At 32.9% G+C, this 25073-nt stretch overlaps 3 protein-coding genes across 5 annotated transcripts; all 3 read left to right on the forward strand.

The window, feature by feature from the left end:
• The first annotated feature begins 8385 nt into the window (after positions 1–8385).
• On the forward strand, positions 8386–9595 carry LOC108335405 (uncharacterized). Of its 2 annotated transcripts, XM_017571419.2 has the most exons (3): positions 8386–8613; positions 8731–8939; positions 9230–9595. In XM_017571419.2, exons 1-3 carry the CDS (start codon positions 8428–8430, stop codon positions 9231–9233), a joined length of 399 nt encoding a protein of 132 aa, XP_017426908.1. In that variant the 5' UTR covers positions 8386–8427; the 3' UTR covers positions 9234–9595. The 2 variants fall into 2 exon arrangements, with proteins under 2 accessions (XP_017426908.1, XP_017426907.1); XM_017571418.2 differs by lacking the exon at positions 9230–9595 and having other exon boundaries at positions 8731–9223.
• A 2576-nt stretch (positions 9596–12171) lies between these two features.
• Positions 12172–14542, forward strand: LOC128194377 (secreted RxLR effector protein 161-like). The gene is made up of 4 exons (XM_052869965.1): positions 12172–12181; positions 12310–12452; positions 14019–14413; positions 14467–14542. The coding sequence occupies exons 1-4, from the start codon at positions 12172–12174 to the stop codon at positions 14540–14542; spliced, it is 624 nt and encodes a 207-aa protein (XP_052725925.1).
• A 4809-nt stretch (positions 14543–19351) lies between these two features.
• LOC108335103 (F-box protein SKIP31) lies at positions 19352–22617 on the forward strand. 2 transcript variants are annotated; one of them, XM_017571043.2, is made up of 9 exons: positions 19352–19746; positions 19901–20110; positions 20281–20354; positions 20734–20809; positions 21031–21141; positions 21501–21675; positions 21791–21917; positions 22106–22166; positions 22277–22617. In XM_017571043.2, the coding sequence occupies exons 1-8, from the start codon at positions 19669–19671 to the stop codon at positions 22125–22127; spliced, it is 873 nt and encodes a 290-aa protein (XP_017426532.1). In that variant the 5' UTR covers positions 19352–19668; the 3' UTR covers positions 22128–22166; positions 22277–22617. The 2 variants fall into 2 exon arrangements, with proteins under 2 accessions (XP_017426532.1, XP_017426531.1); XM_017571042.2 differs by having other exon boundaries at positions 19353–19746; positions 21791–21909.
• The last annotated feature ends 2456 nt before the right edge of the window (positions 22618–25073 follow it).

Consider the following 25073-nt stretch of genomic DNA (forward strand, 5'->3'; position numbering starts at 1 on the left):
GTGATCAAATGAAGCGAACTCCTCAAAAGTGAAGCAAAAATACAAAGAATCACAAAGTGATGGCAAGCAAAGAATGAAATTTGAGAAAGGGCAAAGTAGTCAAAAACAGTTTTGACGAATAACTGATACAAAGTATAGATGGTAACCCTTGTTTTTCAAAAAAAAATACCCACAAAAATTTATTTGAGCCTTTATATCCTTTCTTTCAACACCCTTTAGCCCAAGCCACATTACAAGCCCAATAAAAGTCCACACAGATTGAATGATGGTTGCTTAATTTTTCATAAAGCTTAATTTTGGGACAAGACAAAACGACTAACAATGCAGTTGTAAAAAATAAAAAATAAAAAAAAGTCCTCGGAAGAAGGGAACTCCCTATTAATCAAGATTATACAAAGGAAAATCAAGTCAATTTGGGCAATCCATTCAAGCCAATCATTTCCATATCCATCACAAATTTCTGAACAAATTCATATCCCTTTCAAACTCTTCCCCCGGGTCCCAAACTTGAGGCAACTTTGTGAGTTTTACATAACATTTTCGCCTGTTTCTCCGAAACCATGGCAACTTTGTGAGTTTCATATGTTTCGGCCCGGCCCATTCAAAATATTGGGCAACTTTGTTAATCTCACATTTGTTTCATGTGTACATTCAAAGTTCGTACCAAGACCAGGGCATCCCTTGTTGGGCCTCCTAGATTTGTCCGCGCTGAAATTCATAAATCTACCCTCAAAACGGGGGCAGATACTTTGTGGCTCTGAGTCCATCATTCGTAAACCCGGAATGGGGGGCAACTTCTGAGTATCTACGACTTCACATTGGCAGTTGTATTTGTTTTAAGGAGTAAGAGGCCCAAGTAGCCAACCCGGTACTCTCCAAATCCTTCCACATATTTGTCCCAACCCTTGATATCAAGCATGTACGCACTAATATTTCGTCAAGAAATCTCTAGCACAGAAGCTTCATTTTGAACATTTGACTTTAGAATTGGACATCCATTGTAAAAAAGGAAGATGAAGGTTTAAATTTTCATAAATTTTGATGATTTCAAAGAAAACAAATTGACTCAATAAAAAAAAATGTCATAGTTTCATAATCTTCCAGTAAAACAAAAAACAAAAAAATCACAAGTCAACCTCATGTACATATTTCCATAAACCTTGAATTTGCCTCCATGTATATTCATCAATTTTCCTTCTTTCAAAAAGACAAAAAATCAGCATGCATCAAAGTTTTCTTCTCATTTCAAAGTTTACATCAACCAAGTTTGTCTTGCATATCTAGATTTCAAATCCTTGTACAAAAATGCAGCACCTCGTTTCTTAATTTCAAAATTCTCAAAGAAAAAAAAAAAATCAAAAATCAAAATAAAAAAATATATATTTTCTCAAAATTTCAACAAATGCAAAAATTTCAAATTCAAAACAATCAAAAAATTTTACTTTCTGTCACTAGTGTCTCGGCCCTCTGTAAGACAATGGTCGAGCCCATTTTTACTTTCTGCCATTGGTATCATGACCCTCTGCATGGCAATGGTCAATCCAAATTTTCAAAATGGCCCTCTGCATGGCAATGGTCAATCCAAATTTTCAAACGACCGTGTGCATGGCAGTGGTCGATCCAAATTTTCCAAATGACCCTCTGCATGGCAATGGTCAATCCAAATTTTCAAAATGGCCCTCTGCATGGCAATGGTCAATCCAATTTTTCAAAATGACCCTCTGCATGGCAGTGGTCGATCCAAATTTTCCAAATGACCCTCTGCATGGCAATGGTCAGTCCAATTTTCAAAATGACCCTCTGCATGGCAATGGTCAATCCAAATTTTTCAAAATGACCCTCTGCATGGCAATGGTCAATCCAAATTTTCAAAATGGCCCTCTGCATGGCAATGGTCAATCCAAATTTTCAAACGACCGTGTGCATGGCAGTGGTCGATCCAAATTTTCCAAATGACCCTTTGCATGGCAATGGTCAATCCAAATTTTCAAAATGGCCCTCTGCATGGCAATGGTCAATCCAAATTTTCAAACGACCGTGTGCTCGGCAGTGGTCGATCCAAATTCTCCAACGACCCTCTGCATGACAATGGTCGAGCTTAAATTTTCCAAATGACCCTCTGCATGGCAGTGGTCAATCCAAATTTTCGGAACGACCCTCTGCATGGCAATGGTCAATCCGAAAATTTTTCAAACGACCTTCTGCGTGGCAGTGGTCGATCCAAATTTTTCAAAAGACCCTCTGCATGGCAATGGTCAGTCCAAATTTTAATTTTTTTCAAACGACCCTCTGCGTGGCAATGGTCGAACCCAATCAAACTCAAAATTCTCATTTACCCACCGCGAGGTTGCCCCACTTCAACTTTCTCAGCTTTGTTCGTTTGTTTTACTCTCTATTTGTTTCTTGTTTATCTTGGAACCCAGACGAAATTAGTATTTCTATCTTTACTTATCTTTTACTCTGATAATATGAAAACATTGTTTATCATATGATCTAGTAAAACCTAAGTAAAGAGGGGCAGCTGTCAACACTCAATTTCGTCCGGGTTGATTAATAAATTTATTTCTCATAAAAATAAAAAATAAAAATAAAAAATAATAAAAAAATAAAAAAATAAAAAAATAAAAAAAATCATAATAATCACAACAACGTTCGTCCTCCACTGAGGGCGTTCGTCCTCTGGCGTTCGTCTTTTCTTTGTACGCCCGTTCGGCCTGCGACGTTCGTTCTTTGTTTCTGGACGTTCGTTTTGGTTTGTGAATGTTCGGTCCGTGTGTTTCGTTGGTTTGAGCGTTCGTTCATTTAACCGAGCGTTCAACTTATTGAGGGCAGTGTTTTAAGTTGTTTTAGAGCGTTCGTTCATACAATGTGAGCGTTCGTTCGTTTTATGTTTTGACCGAGCGTTCGACATTTGGGTATTGTGACGCTCGTCCTAATAGTAAACCGTTCTTCAAGCGTTCGGTCTGTTTGGAATTCTCCGTGAGCGTTCGGTTTAGGACGTTCGGTTTTTGGAATTTCGGTAACTTTTAAGCGTTCGGCCTGGATAAGAACTTTACCTTCTGAACGTTCGTTCTTGGCTTGCGTTCGACCCAAGCGTTGGTTCTCCAATTGTGGAACGTTCGTCCCATACCGTTCGGTCATCCTGGAACGTTCACCATTTGACCGTTCGCCCTCTTCTATTCATGACCGCTCGTCCGCTCCTCATGAGCGTTCGTCCTCACCCTCGCGTGACCGTTCGTCCTTTGTCTCGCGCCGTCGATCGTTCTCAGCCTTTGTTGACGTTCGGCTTTTCTCTGTTCACGGACGTTCGGCTCTTCGGTCCCGCAGATTGGCGCTCGTTCTTATATTTTGCCAATGTAGCGTTCGGTCATTTCTTTGTGAACGTTCGGTCTTGATTAGTTGAACGTTCAGGCGTTTGTTGTTTCTGGGACGTTCGTCCCAACAGTAGGGTGTTCTTTTTTTTTTAATATTTTTGTTGTTTCTTTTTATTTGTTTTAAAATAAAATAAAAATAAACAAAAAATAAACAAAATAATAATAAAAATATAATAATAAAAAAAAATAATAACAAAAAAATAATAACAAAAAAATAATAACAAAAAAAAATAAAAAAAATAATAATAAAAAAATAAAAAAAGGAATAAAAAAAAAATATAAAAACAACAACTAAAAAAACAAAAGAAGTCAGGTTTGGATAAAATGTCTGAAAAGTTGTTTGCAAATAATAGAAAAAGACGACCGGAGGATGTGGAAAGGAGGAGGCAGTACTGGTATCTCTGAAAAGGATTCAATCATATCTCTGAAAAGGATTCAATCATTCTTGGCTGCCACTGGTTTTTGGGTTGTAACACGCCGATGGTGGTATCCCTCATGCACGGCTGCCCATCTTGCAACTCTGAAAAGTCTCTTGATACCACTACAAGACTCGGAATTCGCACAAAAGAGGGGACGGAACTCCATCACCAACCTCTCCTCACTCAACAAGCTCCAACACCCATAACCACAGTTAACGGCTTCCCTTTTCACTTCCATTTTTCCTTACCTCCAAGGTGCACCTGTAACAACATAATAAAAATAAGAGGGGGAGGAGAAAAAAGAAAGGAAGAAGAGGAGACGGAAGAGGCGTTTGTTTTTGGAAGAGGGAGCATCATTTACAGAAGGGAGTAGGAGAACAGAAGGGTGAAGCATCTTGAAGCTGCGGAGGTAAGTCTCGTATACCTAAAACTCTTTGGTCATGCCCAAGCTCATCTGTATGCTCATAGATATGATTCCTTTATGCATGCGGAGAGGTGATTGAAATATGTGTTCGGTCAACGTACATGGTTATATTCACTTTCCTCTGTTAATCAAAACTGCACCAAAATATGGTCTCAACAAGATTCATCAGTTATAAGTAACTATAGAATACAAGGGTTATTTTCCCAAAAAGAAAAGGAGCTTCAGTATTCATCCACTTGTACCCCGAAAACACACAACCTCTCCTTATGGTATCAGTGACCACAACCTATAACCTTCATCTTCATCTTCAGCTCTGGTCTTACCCGCAAGCCATTGTGCTTGGATTCTCAACTAGGCTGTGACTTCCATCACCCAAACACCTACCACCCTCCTCATCCGTATTCACTCACCGCTACAGCCACCTTACAGACTCCAACGCCCACCATCCTCATCCCTCCCCATTCTCTGTCAATACCGAAAGAACTTCAAGAAACAACTCACGGCCTAGCCTCCGAACGGCCAACATCACCACCAGCCACCGTGAATGCCACCAACATCCCATTCAAACTCTCATTTTTGCTCCTTCCTCTGTGAATGCGAGCTGAGCCCCGTGAAACCCCTCACTCACCTCAACATGAACGACCATCGTCATTCACCTCTGAACGAGCCTTGACGTCCAATACTGGATCTCCAACACCTCTATCTTCAACCTTAATCCAGTCTCGACTCCCCTCACTTGATCATCACCCTCCATTCCAACTTCACACGGCCAAACACCCGGCATCCATATTCCCACACAGCCAGTAGCTCACGATCATTCCCCCGAACATACATCTCATCTCTGGAAAACAAGAAAACAAGAAAAAATTTCCCAACACCCCTCTTCAACAACTGGAAAACAAGAAAAAATTTCCCAACACCCAGCACACTCAAAATTTTTGATCCCAGTAGACAAAACGACAAACCAATCAACAAACGATAAAACAGATGAGAAGAATAGAAGGAAAAATGGTGCTGCTGGAGACGTTTTGGCATGAGAAAAATTCGAAAAGGGAAGCTTGGAACAGCGGCCGGCGATAGTCTCGGCAGTGGCACGGCTGAGCTGGCGACTGAACGACGATCCGCGGTGGCCGGTCTGGCAGAAACGGTAGTGTGCGGAGACGACGCCCCTCGTCGGGTTTTCCTGGCTGGGAGAAGAAAGATTTAACTGTGTTAGTGTGAGATGGAAGAAGAAAAATGGAGAAATGAAGAGAAGGAGAATGAACCCCTAATGTGCTGAAGAGATGTTGGGCCAAGTAAAAAAATAAAACTAAACAGTATTTTATCTGCACCCTCGGTTTTGGTATTTCACACCCCATTTTCGTTTGGGCTTAAGCCCACTCTGTGCAAACAGAATAAAAAAAAGAGGAAGGGGAAGAATTGGATTTGACAAGCAAATACTCAATGGCACCTCCCAAATTCCATCCATGCGCCCCTGTTCTTTTGAGTTATTATTTTGCTTTTATTTCTTGTTTTGTTTTATTTTATTTTATTATTTTGTTTGTTTTGCTTGCATTTTTATTTTTATTCTTATGTTTGTTTGACATTTAGGTTTTGCTATACGCACCCCATTGTAAGATAACCCCACCCCTTTAAGTGGATTTTGTTTCATATGTAAAACGCCAAAATACGTTTTAAAAGGTTAAGCACACGTGTGATCGCTCGCATCGTCCTTGTGCTAAAACTTTTTTCTCTTTCATAAATAAAAATTACAAAAATATTTTGAAAAGGTTTAAGCGCACGTGCGACCGCTCGCGTAGGCCTTGTGCTGAAAATCTTTTCCTTTCCTTTTACAAAAATAAAAACACAAAAAATACGTTTTAAAAGGTTAAGCACACGTGTGATCGCTCGCATCGTCCTTGTGCTAAAACCTTTTTCTCTTTCATAAATCAAAATTACAAAAGTATATTTTAAAGGTTAAGCACACGTGTGATCGCTCGCATCGTCCTTGTGCTAAAACCTTTTTCTCTTTCGTAAATCAAAATTACAAAAATACGTTTTAAAAGGTTAAGCACACGTGTGATCGCTCGCATCGTCCTTGTGCTAAAACCTTTTTCTCTTTCATAAATCAAAATTACAAAAGTATGTTTTAAAGGTTAGGCACACGTGTGATCGCTCGCATCGTCCTTGTGCTAAAAACCTTTTCTCTTTTATAAATAAAAATTACAAAAAATATGTTTTAAAGGTTAAGCACACGTGTGATCGCTCGCATCGTCCTTGTGCTAAGAACCTTTTATCCTTCTTAAATAAAAATACCAAAAACATATAAAATCTATAAAACCAAAAACATCAACAATTTCGAACAGCAAACAATATAGCTTCCTAGAACTACGTGATCCTTGATTCTCCATCAAAAGTGGAGATACGTAGGAGCAAGGCCAGTCCTTGTCAGGCTCACTTTCCCAAAAATCCAAATTTATCCAAAATCATTTCAAAACAAATCTCTCAAACAATTTTAAAGCAGTTTTCTAAATGAACTACGGAACCCTGATTTCTCATTCTGAATGAGAATACGTAGGAGCAAGGTCAATCCTTGTCGGGCCCAAAAAACTAAAAAATATTGTTTGTTTCTTTAGAGTTTTATTTCAAGGGAATGTTAAACACTTTGAAAACCACATCCACATTCGCGCATTTAGTTAAAGGTACTGCCTTAAGGCAGGCGTTGTAGGGTGCTAACACCTTCCCTACACGTAACCGACTCCCGAACCAAGAATCTGGTTCATTTTGACCACGCCTTATCATTTTATGGTTTTTCCGTAGTTTTCCAGAATAAACTATGGTGGCGACTCCAAAATCTCTTTTCAATATATTTATCCTTTTATTGGATCGTCGTCCCGTCGCGATTCCGGTTGCGACAAGGAGGGTAGGTCATGTGTGGAAACTGCAGGAGGTCCCATCCTTAGGGGTACTTTGGATGAATAGGACTAACCTCGGGTGGCAGCTGATGAGAGTATTCCAGTTACTACATCACCCGGGTGCACGAACGCCTGTAGCTACGCAGATTTCATACAGTCCGGACAGTCAGTCTAGTGATAGGCTTTGTATGATACGTACGTTGAAATTTATTTGGTGTTGGATTAATTGAAATGTATGTTTATGCCTGAATTAAATTATATAAGCTTACCCTGTGTTTCCTGTCGTGTCTGGTTTTTACGTCCGTCCTTGTCATTGCAATGATCATCCGTGTGAATGTGAGCAGAAGGAGACGAGCGGCTGGAAGAAGAAAATTCGGTAGAAGTGGAAGTGAAGAACGAGCAGTAGGAACGTTCGGCTAGTAGAGGATTAGTGTTATCGTGAGGTGATCGTTCGGTCACCCCTCTTTTGGTTTTTATCTGACCGTTCGGTATTTTCTTTTGTAAACCGTTCGGTCAGACTTGGGTTGTTCTTGTAATTATATTATAACTCTTTTTTTTGTAAGGTCGTTCGGCCATGAGCGTACGCTCGACTCTAGTGTAAGACTGATTTTGGATTATTATTATTGTGATTATTCTAATATATAGTTTCTTGCTGTATTTTTGGGATGTTACAATTATTAATAACAAGAATAAATTTTCTTAAAAAATTAATTCTATTAATGTTATTCAAAATATATTTTCTAATTATTTTCATATTCTAATTATTTAAGAAAAATTAAACAAATACATGAAAAAAAACATTAAAAAGAAAGTAATTGTTTCTTAACATGGTAACAATATCTCATCCTCTAGAATTTTTTTTAAATGTAAAACATAATTGGAAGTGAAAGAAAACTATATAAACCTACTACATATAATGTTTTTATTAATTCATGGAAGGGTTAAATATAATTTTTATTCTTTTATATTCAGTAAAAATTAAAATTAGTTTTTTTTAAATTAATTAATTTAATTTCTTATTTTTAAAATTATATAAAATTTTTTTAATCAAAAGTCTATTTAATATTTTAAATACATTTCTTAAAAAGAAAACGTGTAAAGCATTTTTTTACTGACATTAATAACTCAAATGATGCGTTTGTACATCAAATAAATTTTGTTAAAAAAATTACACAAATCTAAAAATTAACTACTAAATTAGTTGAAAATTTCGAAAAAAAAATATCTAATGTTTAATAAAAAGTTAACCCAAAAAAACCATATTTAATTCTTTGTAGAACTGAAGGCAGTGGTCGCAGCCGCAACAGGTCGAGAAAATGGGGTCCTTGGGTCGAAGGAGCATGTCCACGGTGGCGAAAGCGGTGGCAGAAATCACAGGCACCGGCAACACCAAGATCCGCAAATCTTCAAGTGAACTCTGCAACTTTCTCGGTATCCCTCGCCACTCTCGTTCCGAAATTGCCCTCATTCTCTCCAAGTTCATCAAACTCTACAATTTCCGGGTTCACTCCCCTCACCTCACTTATTTTTCCCCAATTTTATTCAACACTTGATTATATAACTTTGATTGCTGGTTGGTTATGTTACCTTAAATTTAAGGCATTATGTTTGGTGTGCAGAGTCCTGGTATTAAGAAGGACAAGATTTGGGAGCAGAATTTGCAATCGTTGTTGCGTGGAAGAAACAGTGTTGGTTTTCCTGAGATTGCTAAGATCCTGTCCTCGGAATTCAGCCAGGGTGCCATTAATGTGAAGGACAGTAACATGGATTCTTCAATGGATAGTACAAAGGGGAAAGGTTCTCAAAAGAAAGGGAAGCCTTCTAAGAAGTAGGTCCTTCACACGCGTGTCCTTATTTTGAGAACCCAATTTAGGTTTTTGAAAAAGATGAAATTTTGTGTTTGCTCAATCTGCTATTTTGCATGATAACGTGATGAGTGAGTTTCAGTGGCAGACTGTTGAGAAAGGTTGGTTATTGTGTTGGTGTCCTTTGAAATAATCTGAGTTCTCTCACTATGCTCTTTTGGCACATTCATCACTGACATGATATACTTGTTCTTTTGTTCAAGGAACTGAAAAAACTATATTAATTTGCTCTTTCTATTTGTTATTGTGGCAGATAAAGAATTCATGTATTATGCTCATCGATGAATGAAAAAGAATGTTAGCTTCTCTATTTACAGTTTGGCAGTGCTTGATTTCTTTCTTCAAATCTTCCGACCATAACTTAGCAATTCAATGTATGAACAATTCGACGCATGAACAGTAATTAAAGATGTTGAAGAAGTTCAGTGGTTGTATTTTGAATAGGTATAGATATCAGTTTTCTTTTTCTTTTTCTATGGTTGTGTCATGTGGCATAAACATCAGTTTTCTTCTTGTATTGTTTGTTAGCATCTTTGTTTTCTTACCATATACTATGTATCAAAATCCAGTCTATTGTGATTAAACTGGTCAGATAAATGATAATTTAATTTGATGATAATTACATGGAAGCTATTGATTAATTCAGTTTGATGATTAACAAATGGGGAAAGGTAGCACAATCCTTGATACAAAGGAGAAAACAGTATGGCAAGTCATTTTCAAGAAGTGGAAGTTGCTTGCAGCTAGAAAAAATCAATTCAGTAATTTTATATATCGTTATTTTATATTTTTACATGATTTTTATTTTAAAAAAATAATTAAAATGTTTTTATATATGAATAATTTTTAAATTATTGAGTATTAAATATAAGATAAGACATGTAGCTATACATATATATTTTAGATAACTTATTTTTAAACGTATTATATTTAAATAACTATTTTCAAAGTTTATTTATTAAAATGATTCTTAAATAGTAAAATACAAAACCATGATGCATTTCATCATACATATACATATTTCTAAATTTTATTTAAATGTATTTTAGGTTGTATAAAATAAATATTAAAATAAGTTATTTTTCATTTCTATCACATCTAAATTTATTCAAATATTTAAATAAATAAACACTAAAAAAAATACATGTTATCAAACATATATTTAAACAATGCGTAAATTTATAAAGATAATATAATATAAATAAACTATATGGTAAAGGAATTTATGTAAAATTTGAATAAATTCTTTTTATGAAATCATAATTTTACATGTGTTTAGTTATTGATGCTTGCGTAATTATATTCATGCACAAATAATAATTTATTTTCAAATAAATATTAGACATAATATATGATATGAGATTATGGCATTTAAACGTTGATTAATTAAGTAGCAAATCAAACATGAATAAATGATTGAGATGACGTGAGACAAATCACACGTGGGTTGATTTATAAGAAAAAGTCTAGGAAAAAATATTATTTTGTTAATTCGCTTAGAGTAGGTAGCATAACTCGCAATATGCTTGACCTAGGGTGAGACAAACTAACCTACTTGCAATGTATGTGATTCGGGATTGATCTATATAAGTTGCAAAAAAGATTTATTATGTTTTAATCTTTAAGTCACACAACTTTTTCTTTTATATCTTCAGTTTCTGGAAAAACTCAGCTTTGATGATCTGAGCAGGAAGAACAACGAAAACTTCTACATAATTATGCATGGTATTGTAATTTCACACAAAACATAAAGAAAAAACGAAGGAAGGTTTTATTTCTAAAAAAAATATAGACTATGTTACAAAGAAAAGGAAAACAAAGCTATATCTAAAATGAAAGCAACATAGAAAAAACATAAAACTGAAGAATGGCGTTGGCTGCGAAAGGCTCTGTTGGGCGAGATTCGTCAATGTTTTTTTTTTTGCATATTCTGAAAGTCCCCCACAAGCTGGGCATGCATGTTTAACATCCAAGCTTAGAGAGAAGGGCATGAAAGGTTGAAGGTGGCAACGCTTTTGTAAAGATATAAGTGTGTTGGTGTTTCGTGTTGATAGGAAGAAGTTTGATGATGCCACTTTAAACTTGTCCTCTCACGATAGTTAATTTCTATATGTTTTGTGTACTTGTAAAAAACTTCATTGAAAGTAATTTGAGTAAATTGGTTGTCACAAAACAAAAGATTAGGTTGTCCTAAAACAAAAGACTAGGTTATTGGTGTTGGATTTTGAAATCTTGAAGAAGAGAATCCATTGTAACTCATAAGTGGTTGACCCAAGAGTCTTGTATTCCGCTTTGTAAGAGCTACTAGACATAATGCATTGTTTATTTTGTTTTCAGTTGATGAGTAAATGTCTGAGATAGATGATGAACCTTGTGATAGATTTTGTGTGTGTTTAAACATTTAGCCAAATCAAAATCACTAAAACTAGTGACTTTGATGTTTCTATTAGCATTAAGGAACATGCTTAAACCAATAGCTTGCTTTAAATAGTGTAGCAGCTTGATGATAATTTGATGGAAGGGCAACAACATATTGATTAAGGTTGTGAGGTGCATGCATGATATTAGGTTGTGTATTAATGAGATATATTAGCTTACCATTTAGTCTTCTATGTGATGTGGGATCAAGTAACACGTTCCTATTGTTAGTAGAAGGATGTTTTGAAAAGTTCATGTGTTGAAACTAGAGTATATGCAAGCATGTCGGTTTCTTGTAAAAGATCTATAACATACTTTCGTTGAGAAAGATGTATGCTTTTCGCACTCTCGCCATCTCAAGGTCGAGAAAATAGGTCAAATATCCATGGTCTTTGATCTTAAAAGCTTGATCTAAAAGAGTGGTTATGTTGTTTATTTCTTATAAATAATCTCCAGCAAACAAGATATCATCAACAATATTTTAAATATTGTGGTAGTTTCAGTTCTTATTTTTAAGGACCATGATGGGGTCCATTAAGTCGTTAAGTTTTTTTTTTGTTTCAACTACATGTAGGTTATGAAATAGTTACTTATTTTTATTTCAACTAACAAACTCATTCATTTGAACCCTATGATGACCAGACTTTATAAAAGGAACGAGATACTATCAGTTTTGATCACTAAGCCTACTCCTATCTTTAGATAAACACACCATCAAGTTTTGAGTAAGTGAAGGTTTAGAAAACAAAGTAAGTTGTGTTCGGATTTTAAGCTGCAATGGTAGGAGGTACACATTTAATTATGTTTTTTGTTTTCACTGTGTTAATCTGAATGTGTTATTATAATTTTATATAACATGTTTAGGTCAGTTTGTACACCATTAATTTTAACATTTGGTATTAATGAAAAACGTAGGCCCAATCTTTGAAAGACTGAGGCCCAATCCTGTGACCCAACAGCGTAAGGCAAAGGCCTCACTTGAAGCTTCTGTGATTCAGAAGTTAGGTGAGAAGCGTGAATCTTCGTGCCAGAGAGAAAGGAAGAGGGCGATCTTCATGGTGCTCCGGCAAAGCTTGCGGTGATGGCGCTGGGATGAGAAAAGACAAGGAAAATGCTAAGATGATGAAGTGCGATGACAGAGGTAAGAGACAATCACATTATTCTGCTTTTACTAAGTAAAATAAAGATCATTCTATGTATTTTCCATTAATCAAAAGAAGCGCTGGAATCCCTATTATATAGGGTTCCGGTGAGTGTTTACTACACAAGAAGAAAAACTAACAGAAAACTGAAAACCCCTAAAACAAGATTACTGTTTTTATGAACAATAATTACAAACAGAAAGTAGGATTGTGGAATAAGGAAATGAAAAATTTATTGAAAATGAACTTTAGGTCAGTGGGTGTGATCAGTTTCCAAACATTGGGTATGAAAATGATCACTATGAAGCTCAACCCTCTAGCTCAAGTGATAGGTTGATTGTCATTCACACCCCTCAGACACAAACGGGTGTTACCAAACAATAATTGAAGCATCACAAACTGTTGAAAATGATCCTACAAATTATGTTGCTAATAAGGAACAACAAGATAATGTTGAACAACCTGCTAAACAATTGCTTGAGCTACAAGTTTATCAAGAAAATGATTAGGCAACATTGAGAATATCTACTAGAGTCAAAGGTTAGCAATTCCTAGTGATTATGCAGTGTATTTGCAAGAATTTGACTATAATATTGGAGTTTCAAATGATACTAACATATTTTCACAAGCCATGACTTCTAAAGAATCAAACTTATGGTATGATGCCATGAAAGATGAGATGAATTCTATGGCATCTAATAAATTTTGGGTTCTCGTTCAGTTTCCTAATTGTGTAAAATCCATTGGATGTAAATGGGTCTTTAAAACCAAGAAAGACACACAAGGCAACATTAAGAGACACAAGGCAAGACTTGTTGCCAAAGGGTTCATTGAGAGAGAAGAAATTGACTACACAGAGACATTTTTCTCTTGTATCTAAGAAAGATTCTTTCCTAATAACTATGGCATTAGTAGCTCATTTTGATTGAGTTACATTAAATGGATGTGAAAACAACATTCCTTAATGGTCATATGGAAGAAGAGGTTTACATGAAACAATCTAATGGATTCTCTTCTAAAGATAATGAGCACTTAATTTACAAGCTTAATAAATCCATCTATGGATTAAAACAAGTCTCCCACCAATGGTATCTAAAATTTCATGATGCCATCGCTTCATTCGGGTTTGAAGAAAACATCATGGATCAGTGTATGTACCAAAAGGTTATTGGGAGTAAGATTTGTTTCCTTGTATTATACGTGGATGATATTTTGCTTGTAACTAAAAATAAGGATTTGTTATATGAAGTGAAACAATTTCTCTCAAAGAACTTTGACATGAAGAATATGGGAGAGACATCTTATGTCATTGGCATTAAGATCCATAGGGAAAGATCTTGAGGCATTTTGGGTTTGTCTAAAGAGACCTATGTCAACAAAGTTTTAGAGAGGTTTAACATGAAGGATTGTTCACCAAGTGTAGCTCCCATTGTGAAGGGTGATAAACTTAATTTGAGTTAATGCCTGAGAAATGATTTTTAGTGGGAATACATGAAGAATATTTCATACGCTTCAACTATCGGAAGCCTTATGTATGCTCAAGTTTGTACTGGACCTGACATTGCATATGTTGTTGGAGTTTTGGGAAGATATCAAAGTAATCCAGGCGTTGACCACTGGAAAGCTGCAAAGAAGGTAATGAGATATCGTCAAGGGACAAAAGATTACATGATCATATATAGGCGAACTGAATGTTTAGAGGTGATTAGCTACTCTGATTTAGACTATGTTGGCTGCGTTGATTCACAAAAATCAACAACTGGTTATATTTTTATGTTAGCCGATGAAGTTGTATCTTGGAGAAGTGTCAAGCAGACCTTAATTGCTACTTCTACTATGAATTTCGTTTCCTATTTTGAGGCTACATATCCCATGATGTATGGTTTAAAGAGTTTCATTTATGGCTTAGAGTTGTGGACTTTATTTCTAGGCCATTAAAGTTGTACTGTGACAACTCTGCTACAGTGTTTATGGCTAAGAACAATAGCAAGTGGATGTCGAAGTAAGTATATTGACATCAAATAATTAGCCATCAGAGAATGTGTTAAGGAAAAGAAAGTCGTCATTGAACACATTAGCACTGAATTGATGATTGTTGATCCTTTAATTAAAGGCATGCCACCAAAGAATTTTAATTATCATATAGTACGAATGAGACTTGATTCCACGATGTAGTTTCATTATTAGTACATCTATTATTTTCAAAGAAACTCTTATTTAGCTTGATGTTTTCTCATATGATTTTATGCATATTTATTTTAAGAAGATATCATTTGGTTTACATCTAGCATAAACATATGATTTATACATTAAGTTGAGAGGTATGTTGAGAGAGATATGTTATGGTATGTGGAAGTTAACACTCACTATCAGATAACCTATCGCCATGGCTCGTATATATTTGTCACTTGTTGTGGTTGATAATTGAGTAAATGGACCAAGTGGGAGAATGTTAGCAATATTTTGAATATTGTGCCAATTTCGGTTCCTATTTTTAAGGAACATAATGTGGTCCATTAAGCCATTAAGGTTTAGGTTATGGAGTAGTTACTCATTTTGTTTCAATGCAAGAACAAACCCACTCATTTGAACCCTATGATGGCCTGGCTTTAAAAGAAATGAGATACTCTCAGTTTTGATCACTAACCTTACTCCTATTTTCAGATAAACACACCATCAAGTTTTGAGTGAGTGAAAGTTTAGAAAATAAAATTGGGTTTAGATTTTAAGCTGCAATGGCAAAAGGTACACATTTCGTTCTGTTTTTTTGTTTTCGTTGTGTTTATGTGAATGTGTTATTATAATTTTATATAACATGTTTAGGTCAGTTTGTACACCATTAATTTTAACACAACATATATTAAGATTTTAGTTTAAGCAAAGTTTATCCCTTACGAGTGATGTATGAGTTGCAACATGATATTGTTTTTCCTCTATTTTTCTTTCAATATTTTTTTTATCGTCGTTTGCAATATGTAGGGAATTGTTGTAAAGTTGTGACTTATATTGCAAAAGCCTACCTCTAAATGTGACAAATGAATGTTGCTTCTCAAAAAGGCTTATGATTTGATTCCTAGTGAACGAGTTTCACCAAAACTGCAAGGTTCTTTCGCAAGTTAAGGCACGAGATTGCTCTGAACTTTCCCTTTTCTCTTTTGAAGTCGATTTTGACTAGCAGCTTTGTGTGGGATTCTTCCATCATGGGCTTTTGGCTGGTTAACAAACTCTATTAATAGAAGGCGATGCATTCTCCAAAACACACTTTCTCTCACTCTCTTATTCAATTATTTTCTTCCTACTATATTTTCTTTCTTATAATATCTCGAGTTTATTATTTTACTCATTTTAGAATTCTTTGCTAGTTTTAATATCTTTTTAGAGGATTTACGTAACACCTCACAGATAAGTTCTTAAAGACAATAAATCTTTACGTCTAAAAAAAATTTTGTTCGTGATATTTTTTGTTAGCATAACAATAGTAAATATAGATAAGTTAATGTTGAATATTGAAAAAAAAAATTTAACCATAATTTTGATAAAAATAAACAAGAAAACAAAGATTAAAGAAAGAAAGAAAAATAAAGAAAGACCTAGATATATCCAAAATAGTATCTTAAGAGATTTTTAAAAACTCAACTTTAATGATATGAATTGGAAGAACAACTAAATCTTCTACATAATTTCATTTAAATTAATTAGATATTATAATTTTTATAGTTTAAAATTTTTAATGTTTAATTATTTATAAAATATTTAATTTAATATATTTATTAATTTAATGTTTTGATTATTATTATAACATTTATATAAAAATATGGTTTTCTACATGGACAAACATGCAAGTATATATATATATATATATATATATATATATATATATATATATATATATATATATATATATATATATATATATATATATATATATATATATATATATATATATATATATATATATATATATATATATATATATATATATATATATATATATATATATATATATATATATATATATATATATATATATATATATATATATATATATAGATTTGCTAACGCGCGTGCGCTTGTTTTTCAGTTGGTACATTTTAGCAATGTGTACCGGGTTTTAGTAGACAAAAATATCCTTATATATCATGGATTCTAAGTTTTAATGTTAAGGGTATTTTAATAATTTTCATTCTCAAAACTAAAAAAGAAAAAGAAACCCCCCAAACCCTTACTCACCTCTCTCATTCCTCTGAACCCTTTCTTTTTCATCTTTCTCACTTCAATCTTTTCTCTGTTATCCTAGTGTAGCCCCAATTGAAAAAATAAGAAACACTTGTCGTTAAACAATCTTACAAAAAAATGATTTTATAATGAGTTTTCATCTTATAATTTTTGTCTTATATAATTTTATCCAATTTTCACAAGCATAAAGGAATTGGTAATTGACTTGGAAAAAATCAGAAATACTCCCTGTTAAACAATTTCTTACAAAAAATGATTTTATGATGAGTTTTTATTTTATAATTTTTGTCTTATCTAATTTTATCTAATTTTCACAAGCATAATGACATCAAAGGAATTGGTAATTGGCCTGGAAAAAATCAGAAACACTCGTTGTTAAACAATTTCTTACAAAAAATTATCTAATTTTCACAAGCATAATGACATTCGAAAGAATTGGTAATTGGCCTCGAAGGTTTTTTTAGAGATGATGATTCAACATATGCAAATGATGAAATTAGAGAGGTTAGTGAAGATGGTGAAATTGAAGAGATCTTGAATGAACCTTTGCCTAAAGGTGAATATGTCAATGACTCAACTCTTTACAAAGGCAAATTGTTTAAAGGCAAGTGTTTCTGATTTTTTCAATTGGTAGGGATCACAGAGAAAAGGTTGGAGTGAGAGAGATGAAAGAGAAAGGATTGAGAGGAATGAGAGAGGTGAGTAAGGCTACCCTTAACCTTAAAACATAGAATCCATGATATATAAGGGTATTTTTGTCTACTAAAATCCGATACACATTACCAACTGAAAAACAAGCGTACGCGCATTAACAAACCCCATATGTATATATTTAATGTACGCTTAACCTTCAAATAATTAATTTTTAATTTTTAAATTATTTGAACTGATTATTGAACGTAAATATTTTTTTTTATTAATATTTTTTAAATGTATTTACACTGTTATATAATGAAAATTTATTTCTTTTATCTTTAGTGCTATATTTTTGTTTAACAAATTTATTCTTTAATAAAAGAAAATAAATGTTTTGATAATTTTTTTTATAACTTTTAATTAATTTTTTCTTCCAGTAAATAAATATAAGTATTTTTATTCAATAATATACGTTAGGCATACTTTATTCATATATATATATATATATATATATATATATATATATATATATATATATAGATTACTACTTAAATTAAAATATATATTGGTCAAAGCCATTTGTTTATGTTAGTTTAAAATTAAAGAAATTACAATATTTGATTTAACAATATTTTTAAGATTTTATTAAACTAAACAAATATATATTCTTTTATTATGAAATATATATTTTTATTATACTAATGTCATTTTCTGAAATATATTTTGGTATTTAAAAAAATAATATTTGTATTTTTTTAAATCAATTTTATTTGATTTTAATTAATCGGACGGAACTAGTAGCATTGTCTTCTCAAAATTTAGTATAAATATATCTCAAAAACCATGTGCACATTTAAATGGGTTGATAAAATTTTCAACTGCACAAAAAATCAGTAAGATTTGTTCGAGTTCAAGTTTTTTCCTTTTTATCTCTATTGTATTTTTAAAATATAATAAATTTTTAATTTTTAATATATTTTAAAATACTAAAATTAGTACATATTATTATATTTTGAAACTATGATAAAATAATAATATGAAAATAAAATAATTTTTTTAACTCATTATTATAACAAATTATTAATGACATAGGTAACTTCTTATTGCCTTACTTATTGTTTTGTTAAAGAAAATGAAGCCTTATGATGTACTGAGCTGGTGATTTTGGACTCAGACAGAATAAATGGATGAGATAGAAATAGGTGATCAAACACCACTTAATTTATTGAAATTGGAAAAACATAATTTAATTTTCTTTTAAAAAAGTACATGTAATATAATCTATTTAAATTAAGCAAAATTACCATATAATAAAATATCCTAATATTTCTCAAGAAGCTCTATATATTTCTTAAATTTATTCACACATTTTTTAATCTGTTTCTATCGGAAATCTAGATGATAGATATGATAGATTTTACTATGGAGTATTTGTATATTGTTATTAAGATTTTGTTTTTTATAAATTATAAATTACAAAGCTGTATTCAATAAAATAGTAATTGGATTAATCTCAGTATATAGAATGAATTTTATTAATATTAACCAATAGAAGTTTCTTTTAATTTATAAATATAAAACTTGTTAAAAACTTAAAATACAGCTTGTAATTTAATTAAGAAACAATAAAATTAATGTCATTAAATACATAACTACAAGTTTCATAGTTATATTTAGATACCATTAAATTGATATAAAGTTGTTACTAGAGACAATTAATTATGTGAATAAATGAACAAAATGATTAATTATATGGATAAATTCACAATGCCCTTTTTTTTAATAAAATATTGACATATGACTAACTAAACTTATTTATAATAAATTCACAATGTAAACATATTGATAAAAAATGTGTAAATTAAGACAATGATATGATATTTAAAAATGACAAATATAAATATAAAGTATATTAAATTTTACTGTATATAAATAAATGATCAACACCTTTGTGAGTTCCAAAGGTATTTAGATTTACTCAAGAAAAGATCTGATCTGAAGACTATAACTGAGAATCGGACAGAGTCCATATGCCAATAGATCGGGTCGGGTCAATTCGAGAAAATCCAACCGTCCATTCTGCTTTGCACTATCTCATCAATCTTCTTTTCTCTTTTGCCGTGTTCTGATTCCGTCCCTCGAATTCCGGCCACCGGAGTTCTCTCTTGGTTTTCTGACCTGGCGGTCTTTCTTCAATTTCACTTTTCCTTCGATCTCTCTCAAATCTTCTTTCTGAACCTTCCTAAGGTTCCTTGACACCATGACCTTCTCCGAGGACGAGGACGAGACTCTGGCCCAATTTCTGGAATCAGAGGTTCTCTCGGAGGCATCTGACAAGGTATTGTGACTGTTTATGGTTTTAAATTTTATTTCGTGTGTTAGATGATAGATTAGGGTTTTGATTTGGGGGTCGCAGAGAGAACATTTGTTTTGTGGTGGCTCTATAGGAAATTGTGGCCTGGTGGGTTTAATTTGAGTGTCTGTTGTTGCAGGAAGAGGAAACTGGGGAGGAACCAAAAGCAAAGAGAAAGCGCACAGAGGAGGACGAGAGTACTAAAGGAAAAGAAATTTCTGATTCATCACCTGCACAGAAGAGCATGGTTGTCAACAATACTGTGTTGCAGAGAAGGATTGAGACTGGTTGTTTCAGCAAAGTTCCACCCGAGCTTTTCCATCATATCCTTAAATTTCTGTCTTCTGAGGTATCACATAAGTAGTTTTTCTTGCCTTGTGTGTATAGAAATGTATTTTTTTTTTAAGTTGTTTTTAATATAGAACTTCCTTTAATTGTGGCACTCAATGTGGATGGATTTTATTTTCTTGTCTACCTTGGTATATGAATTAGCTAACTTTTTTTTTTCTATGGGCGCAGGACCTTGTTTCTTGTTCCTTAGTCTGTAGGTTTCTAAACTGTGCTGCATCAGATGAGTCATTGTGGCGTCGTCTGTAAGTACATATAATTTCCTACTCCAAGTTGCATCTTTTCAAAGTGTTGTTGAGATATGATTTCTGTTAGAGATTTAGCTTAGGATTAGGTTGTGTGGACTGGTTTGGATTTTACATAGTTTGTCGATTTGGGAGTTGATCACTGTCAATTAGCTAGTCTTGATGTTCTACTTGACTCAGGAGTGCCAGTCCCATATCTGCCGGGTATGAGAGACGGAACTCCCCTGTTTGAAGTGGTGGCTGCCCCTATTTTATCAGCTTGGCTCTGAGGAGTTGGTTCTCCTCTTTTTAAGTTATTGTTATTTATGTTTCCTTTTTTACCCATATGTATTATTAAAATATATATTTATGGCTATCGTCATGGTAAAAAAAATTTCAGGTACTGTATGCGATGGGGTCTTCTCCCCCCTACCCGGAAGTTAAGGGAATGCCCATGGAAGAAGTTATACATCCAGGTGTTCGCACAATTTATATTTCTGTTATTTTTAGTAGTATTTCATTATTGCACCAGTTGGTAGTTTTTGGTTGAGGATTTTGATTGCATAAATTGAAATATACGTAACCCACGTTGACGAATGTATTTTAATCTTTACTCTCTGAAACTTGGATGGAGTTAATCAACTGTACTTCGTGAGTTGGTGTGATCTCTCTCACAACTTTTGTTATTATTATGCAGCGTGATGGAGAGGACATGGTTGAACTTGTTAGGAACTGCCAAAATGAGTTTAAGGAGTACTACATTCAAATGCAAGCAGCTAAGCGAAGTCAAGCTCCTCTTCCTTCACAGGTAATGATGGAAACTATTATAATGTGGAACTTTATACTGATACATTGAGATCCTTTCAGCTATCTAAAGAAAACCTAGATTAACAGTTCCAGTCCTTCTACAACTTTTCATGATCCACAGGTGTCTCTCCTTTCTGTCGAAGGGGAGGAAAGGACGGAGTTGAAGTTTATATAGCAATGATTATTTGTTTTTGTTCCCAATGTCTATCTTGATTGAGATTTTATAATATTATGCTAATGTTGTTTTGGAAATTAAATTTGCATCTTTTATATTATGATTTCATTCATCTACTCATACATCTATATAATAGATGCTTCTTAACTGTTTGTTATTTGCCCACCTTTTTTCTTTATATGAAGTTGAAGGACGATAGGATAATTCTTGACAAAACATTAGCTGATCAAGTGGCATCATGGAAAAGCAGCAGAGGCCTAAGTGATGTAGTGGTGGCTGATCATACTTGTTCTGGGGAAAATTGCTCTTACTACCAAATTGGAGATGTATTTATTTGTGAGAAGACTGGACAAGTTCATGGTGAGAGCATTATCTATGCCAATGCTTCTACGTGTTTTAGTTAACGTTTTTTACATTAAACTTTAAATCCTTTGGCTGAGTGGAACTTATAATTTGCGCTTATTTTCTTTTGTAGTTTGTGACGATACATGTAGAGAAGTAATTATGGATCCCACAAACGAGCTTTTGGTATGTACAATATCAGGTCACTGTTTTGATAGATTGTTGTCACCTTCTGAAATGGAGCCTGATGCTGTAAGTGTGTATGTTCTTTAACATGATATTCTATATTGTTTACTGCAATACATATTCATGAAAATTGATCTTTTTAAAGGGGTCAGTATATATAATAAATTTATACCCTAAACAAACTTATGCTATTTATAAAAAAATAAGTTAATGATTACTTTTGTGAAACCTCCTAATGTTTCTTATTCTTTTGAAATTTCAGGAGCAGCAGCAAGGTGGTGTGACTGATGAGGCAGAACCATTTATGGGATCTGGCCGTTTTGGTAAACTTATCTCTTTGGCTTCGTTCCTTTTATCTGGAATTGTTAAAATCCATCCCTTGCGCATCATCGCATGTATTTTATTATTCTGACGCATATTTCCATTTTAACAGCACGAGCTTATTTGCTGGGGTACAATTGTGCTGATGAAAAGGAGCTTGAAGCTACTTTGAGGTTTTGCTGATCCCAGCTTTGAGCTTTATACTGGATGATCCTATGTTTCATCATTTACCTGTTTGGTGTTTAACATTAAATATGCTGTAGTTTCTATTGGCAGAAGAATACTTGCTTAGTTTAAGATTATAAAACTCTGCTTTTGTCTTATATGTTACTAGTTTCATCCTTTTAATGTATGTATAGTTGAATTTAAGTAGAGAATTTTATTTTCTCCCGTTACTGCAATAGTTGGTTTGATGTTCCAAAATTAATAATTATTGACATTTTTAATTTGTTATTTCCCAATTGGGTTTTATCTCTATATTACGTGGCTGATTTTGGTGCCTGTTATTTTATTTGCTTAAAATTAAGTACTTCTACTTTTTAAATTAATAAAAAAGAATTAACACTCCATCTAATCTATTCTTATATATCATAACATCCAATTTGAAAATGGAAATCTTGCTCTATCGGTGTTCTTAACGAGACATCCTTGATACTTTTATCTGTTCCTTTATCTTTTTTTTTTCTAAATTGAAAGAAAATTATTAATAGTTAAAACTAGTTTTATATTACAATGTAAATTGTGAGTTTAAAATGTACATTATTATATATTAAAAGATGAAAGAACATAATGCAATTGAGGATAAATTTAGTTTTGGTTCAGACAAGTTCTTTGTAGTATTTTCCTTTTTTAGTCAGGATGTCTTTTGATAAAGCAGGTGTTTAGGGTTATTGTATTGACTTCTTTTTGGAACTTCCTTGATACTTTTTGGAGACTCTTCATAAACTAAACACATGCATACGAAAAACTGTTGTGTACTGTTCTTACATAACTCATCTTGACAAGATCATTGATTCTCTCTGCTAGTAGATATGTCAAGTATTTTTAAGTATAGATTTTTTATTTCTTTTATTTGTTTAAATCAGTACATGAGAATGCGGTAAAAAGTTTTTTAACCTTAACTATTATTGAATCAATCTTAAAATATGATTAAATTGAAAAATAATTTAATTATCTGAATAAAATCATATTTCCACTCTACATTTCCTCATAAAGTTCACTTAAAAATCCCTTTTGTACTAGTATTTCATTAAATTATTTCCTTTTACTTTCTATTAATTGTAATTACAGTATTATTGATTTCGAAAATATAAAAGATCTTATTTAGGTGATTGAAAACTTCAAAACTAAAATATATTATCAATAATAAAAAGAAACAAAAATCACTTGTTTCTCACTTTAAATCCTATTTAAGCATGCATATTTTGATCAATAATCCTGCGTCTCCAAGTTAACAAAAGGAGAAAAGGGTATACTATGAAAACACTTTTGCCTCAGATGGTTCTCCTAATCTCTTTGAATCGAACACTCTTTCAAGGTCGACATACTGCAAGGTTCTCTCAACACCATGTACCGAATGACTCTTCTCAGGACGACTGACCATTCAGATTGACCATCATTCAATCATACTGCCCAAGTCGTCTATCGTCCTTCCATGGTCGTTCACCTAGGCCAGGTCCACTAGTAGTGACTCATTAAGCCTCTAAAGACAGATTAAGGTGGAATTAGGCTGTTATTAGGCCAGTGAAAGGTAAAAATTCATTACAACTAGTATAAACAAAGGTATCAGGTATGATTTTAGACTAGGATGCACAATATACATGCATTACTTGTTGTGTCAATCGCTCGGTTACATTACTAACTTGAGCGTTGGAGTGTCTTTAACAGGTACTCGCTCATTCGGCTTGAAGATGGAGGATGGAGAACGAATATCATAACTTAGAGTGCGAGGACGACTAGGGAGCTTGTCCGGCCTTCAACGAACCTGCCCGGTCTTAGAGACAACAAATAAGGTTCGTCCAGCCTTCAAGGTTCGTCTAGTCTTTAAGGTTCATCTGGTTTTAGACACAACATGAAGTATTTTGAGTAAGAAACCTCCAAACCCCATCAAAACATTTCTTTTTAATTAATATTATTGAAATTTTTTCACGATCAATTATGGTCTAGAAAGAAAATTCATGACAACCAATTTTTTTTCCAAATTATCACGGACAAGTATTAATTAATGTTGATGATAAAAAGTCATTATACCCCAACAATAAATATTAATAAAAAAAATATGATTTTCATTTATAAAAAAATTAAACATTAATCAAAAAAATCTTAAATAATATTAAACGATAAACATAACCACTCCAATAATATCTTTATTTTAGTCAAAATAAATAACAATGTAATGACCTTTTTTTAAAGTTTAATTACTTTTATAATTCAAAATTTTAATTTATTTTATAATTGTTTATCTAAAAATATAATTTTCATAATATTCTAAACTTTTTAAAAAATGAGTTATCCTTCTAAAATTCCCTTTCCACATACTATAAAAGTAAATGTTGTGAGCCCCTCCAATAAATATAAATGAATCAGATTCTTTGTTTTGTCTTTTTAGAACGGAATTGGATACGCTAAATCAACCAAATTTGGTGAATATAAAAAAGGTTATTACATTTTTTTTCCCTTTAGAATGGTGGTGGTGAAATTAGAATCTCCCACCTCAATAGACTAGCCATGTGGATTGACTACTATCCTTTAAAATAAATAATAATAAAAAGAACTTCTTTCAGCCTCTAAATTAGAATCAGACAGACATAGACATATTCATTGTAGTTGGTAAGATATTCTTATTATATTGTTTAGAGCAGATGCTTTTATATTTTTATATAAGTCAAATTAATTTCCTTTTCGAAAAT

The sequence above is a fragment of the Vigna angularis genome, chromosome 10 (genome assembly GCF_016808095.1).
Source record: "Vigna angularis cultivar LongXiaoDou No.4 chromosome 10, ASM1680809v1, whole genome shotgun sequence".
In the NCBI taxonomy this organism is placed as follows: domain Eukaryota; kingdom Viridiplantae; phylum Streptophyta; class Magnoliopsida; order Fabales; family Fabaceae; genus Vigna; species Vigna angularis.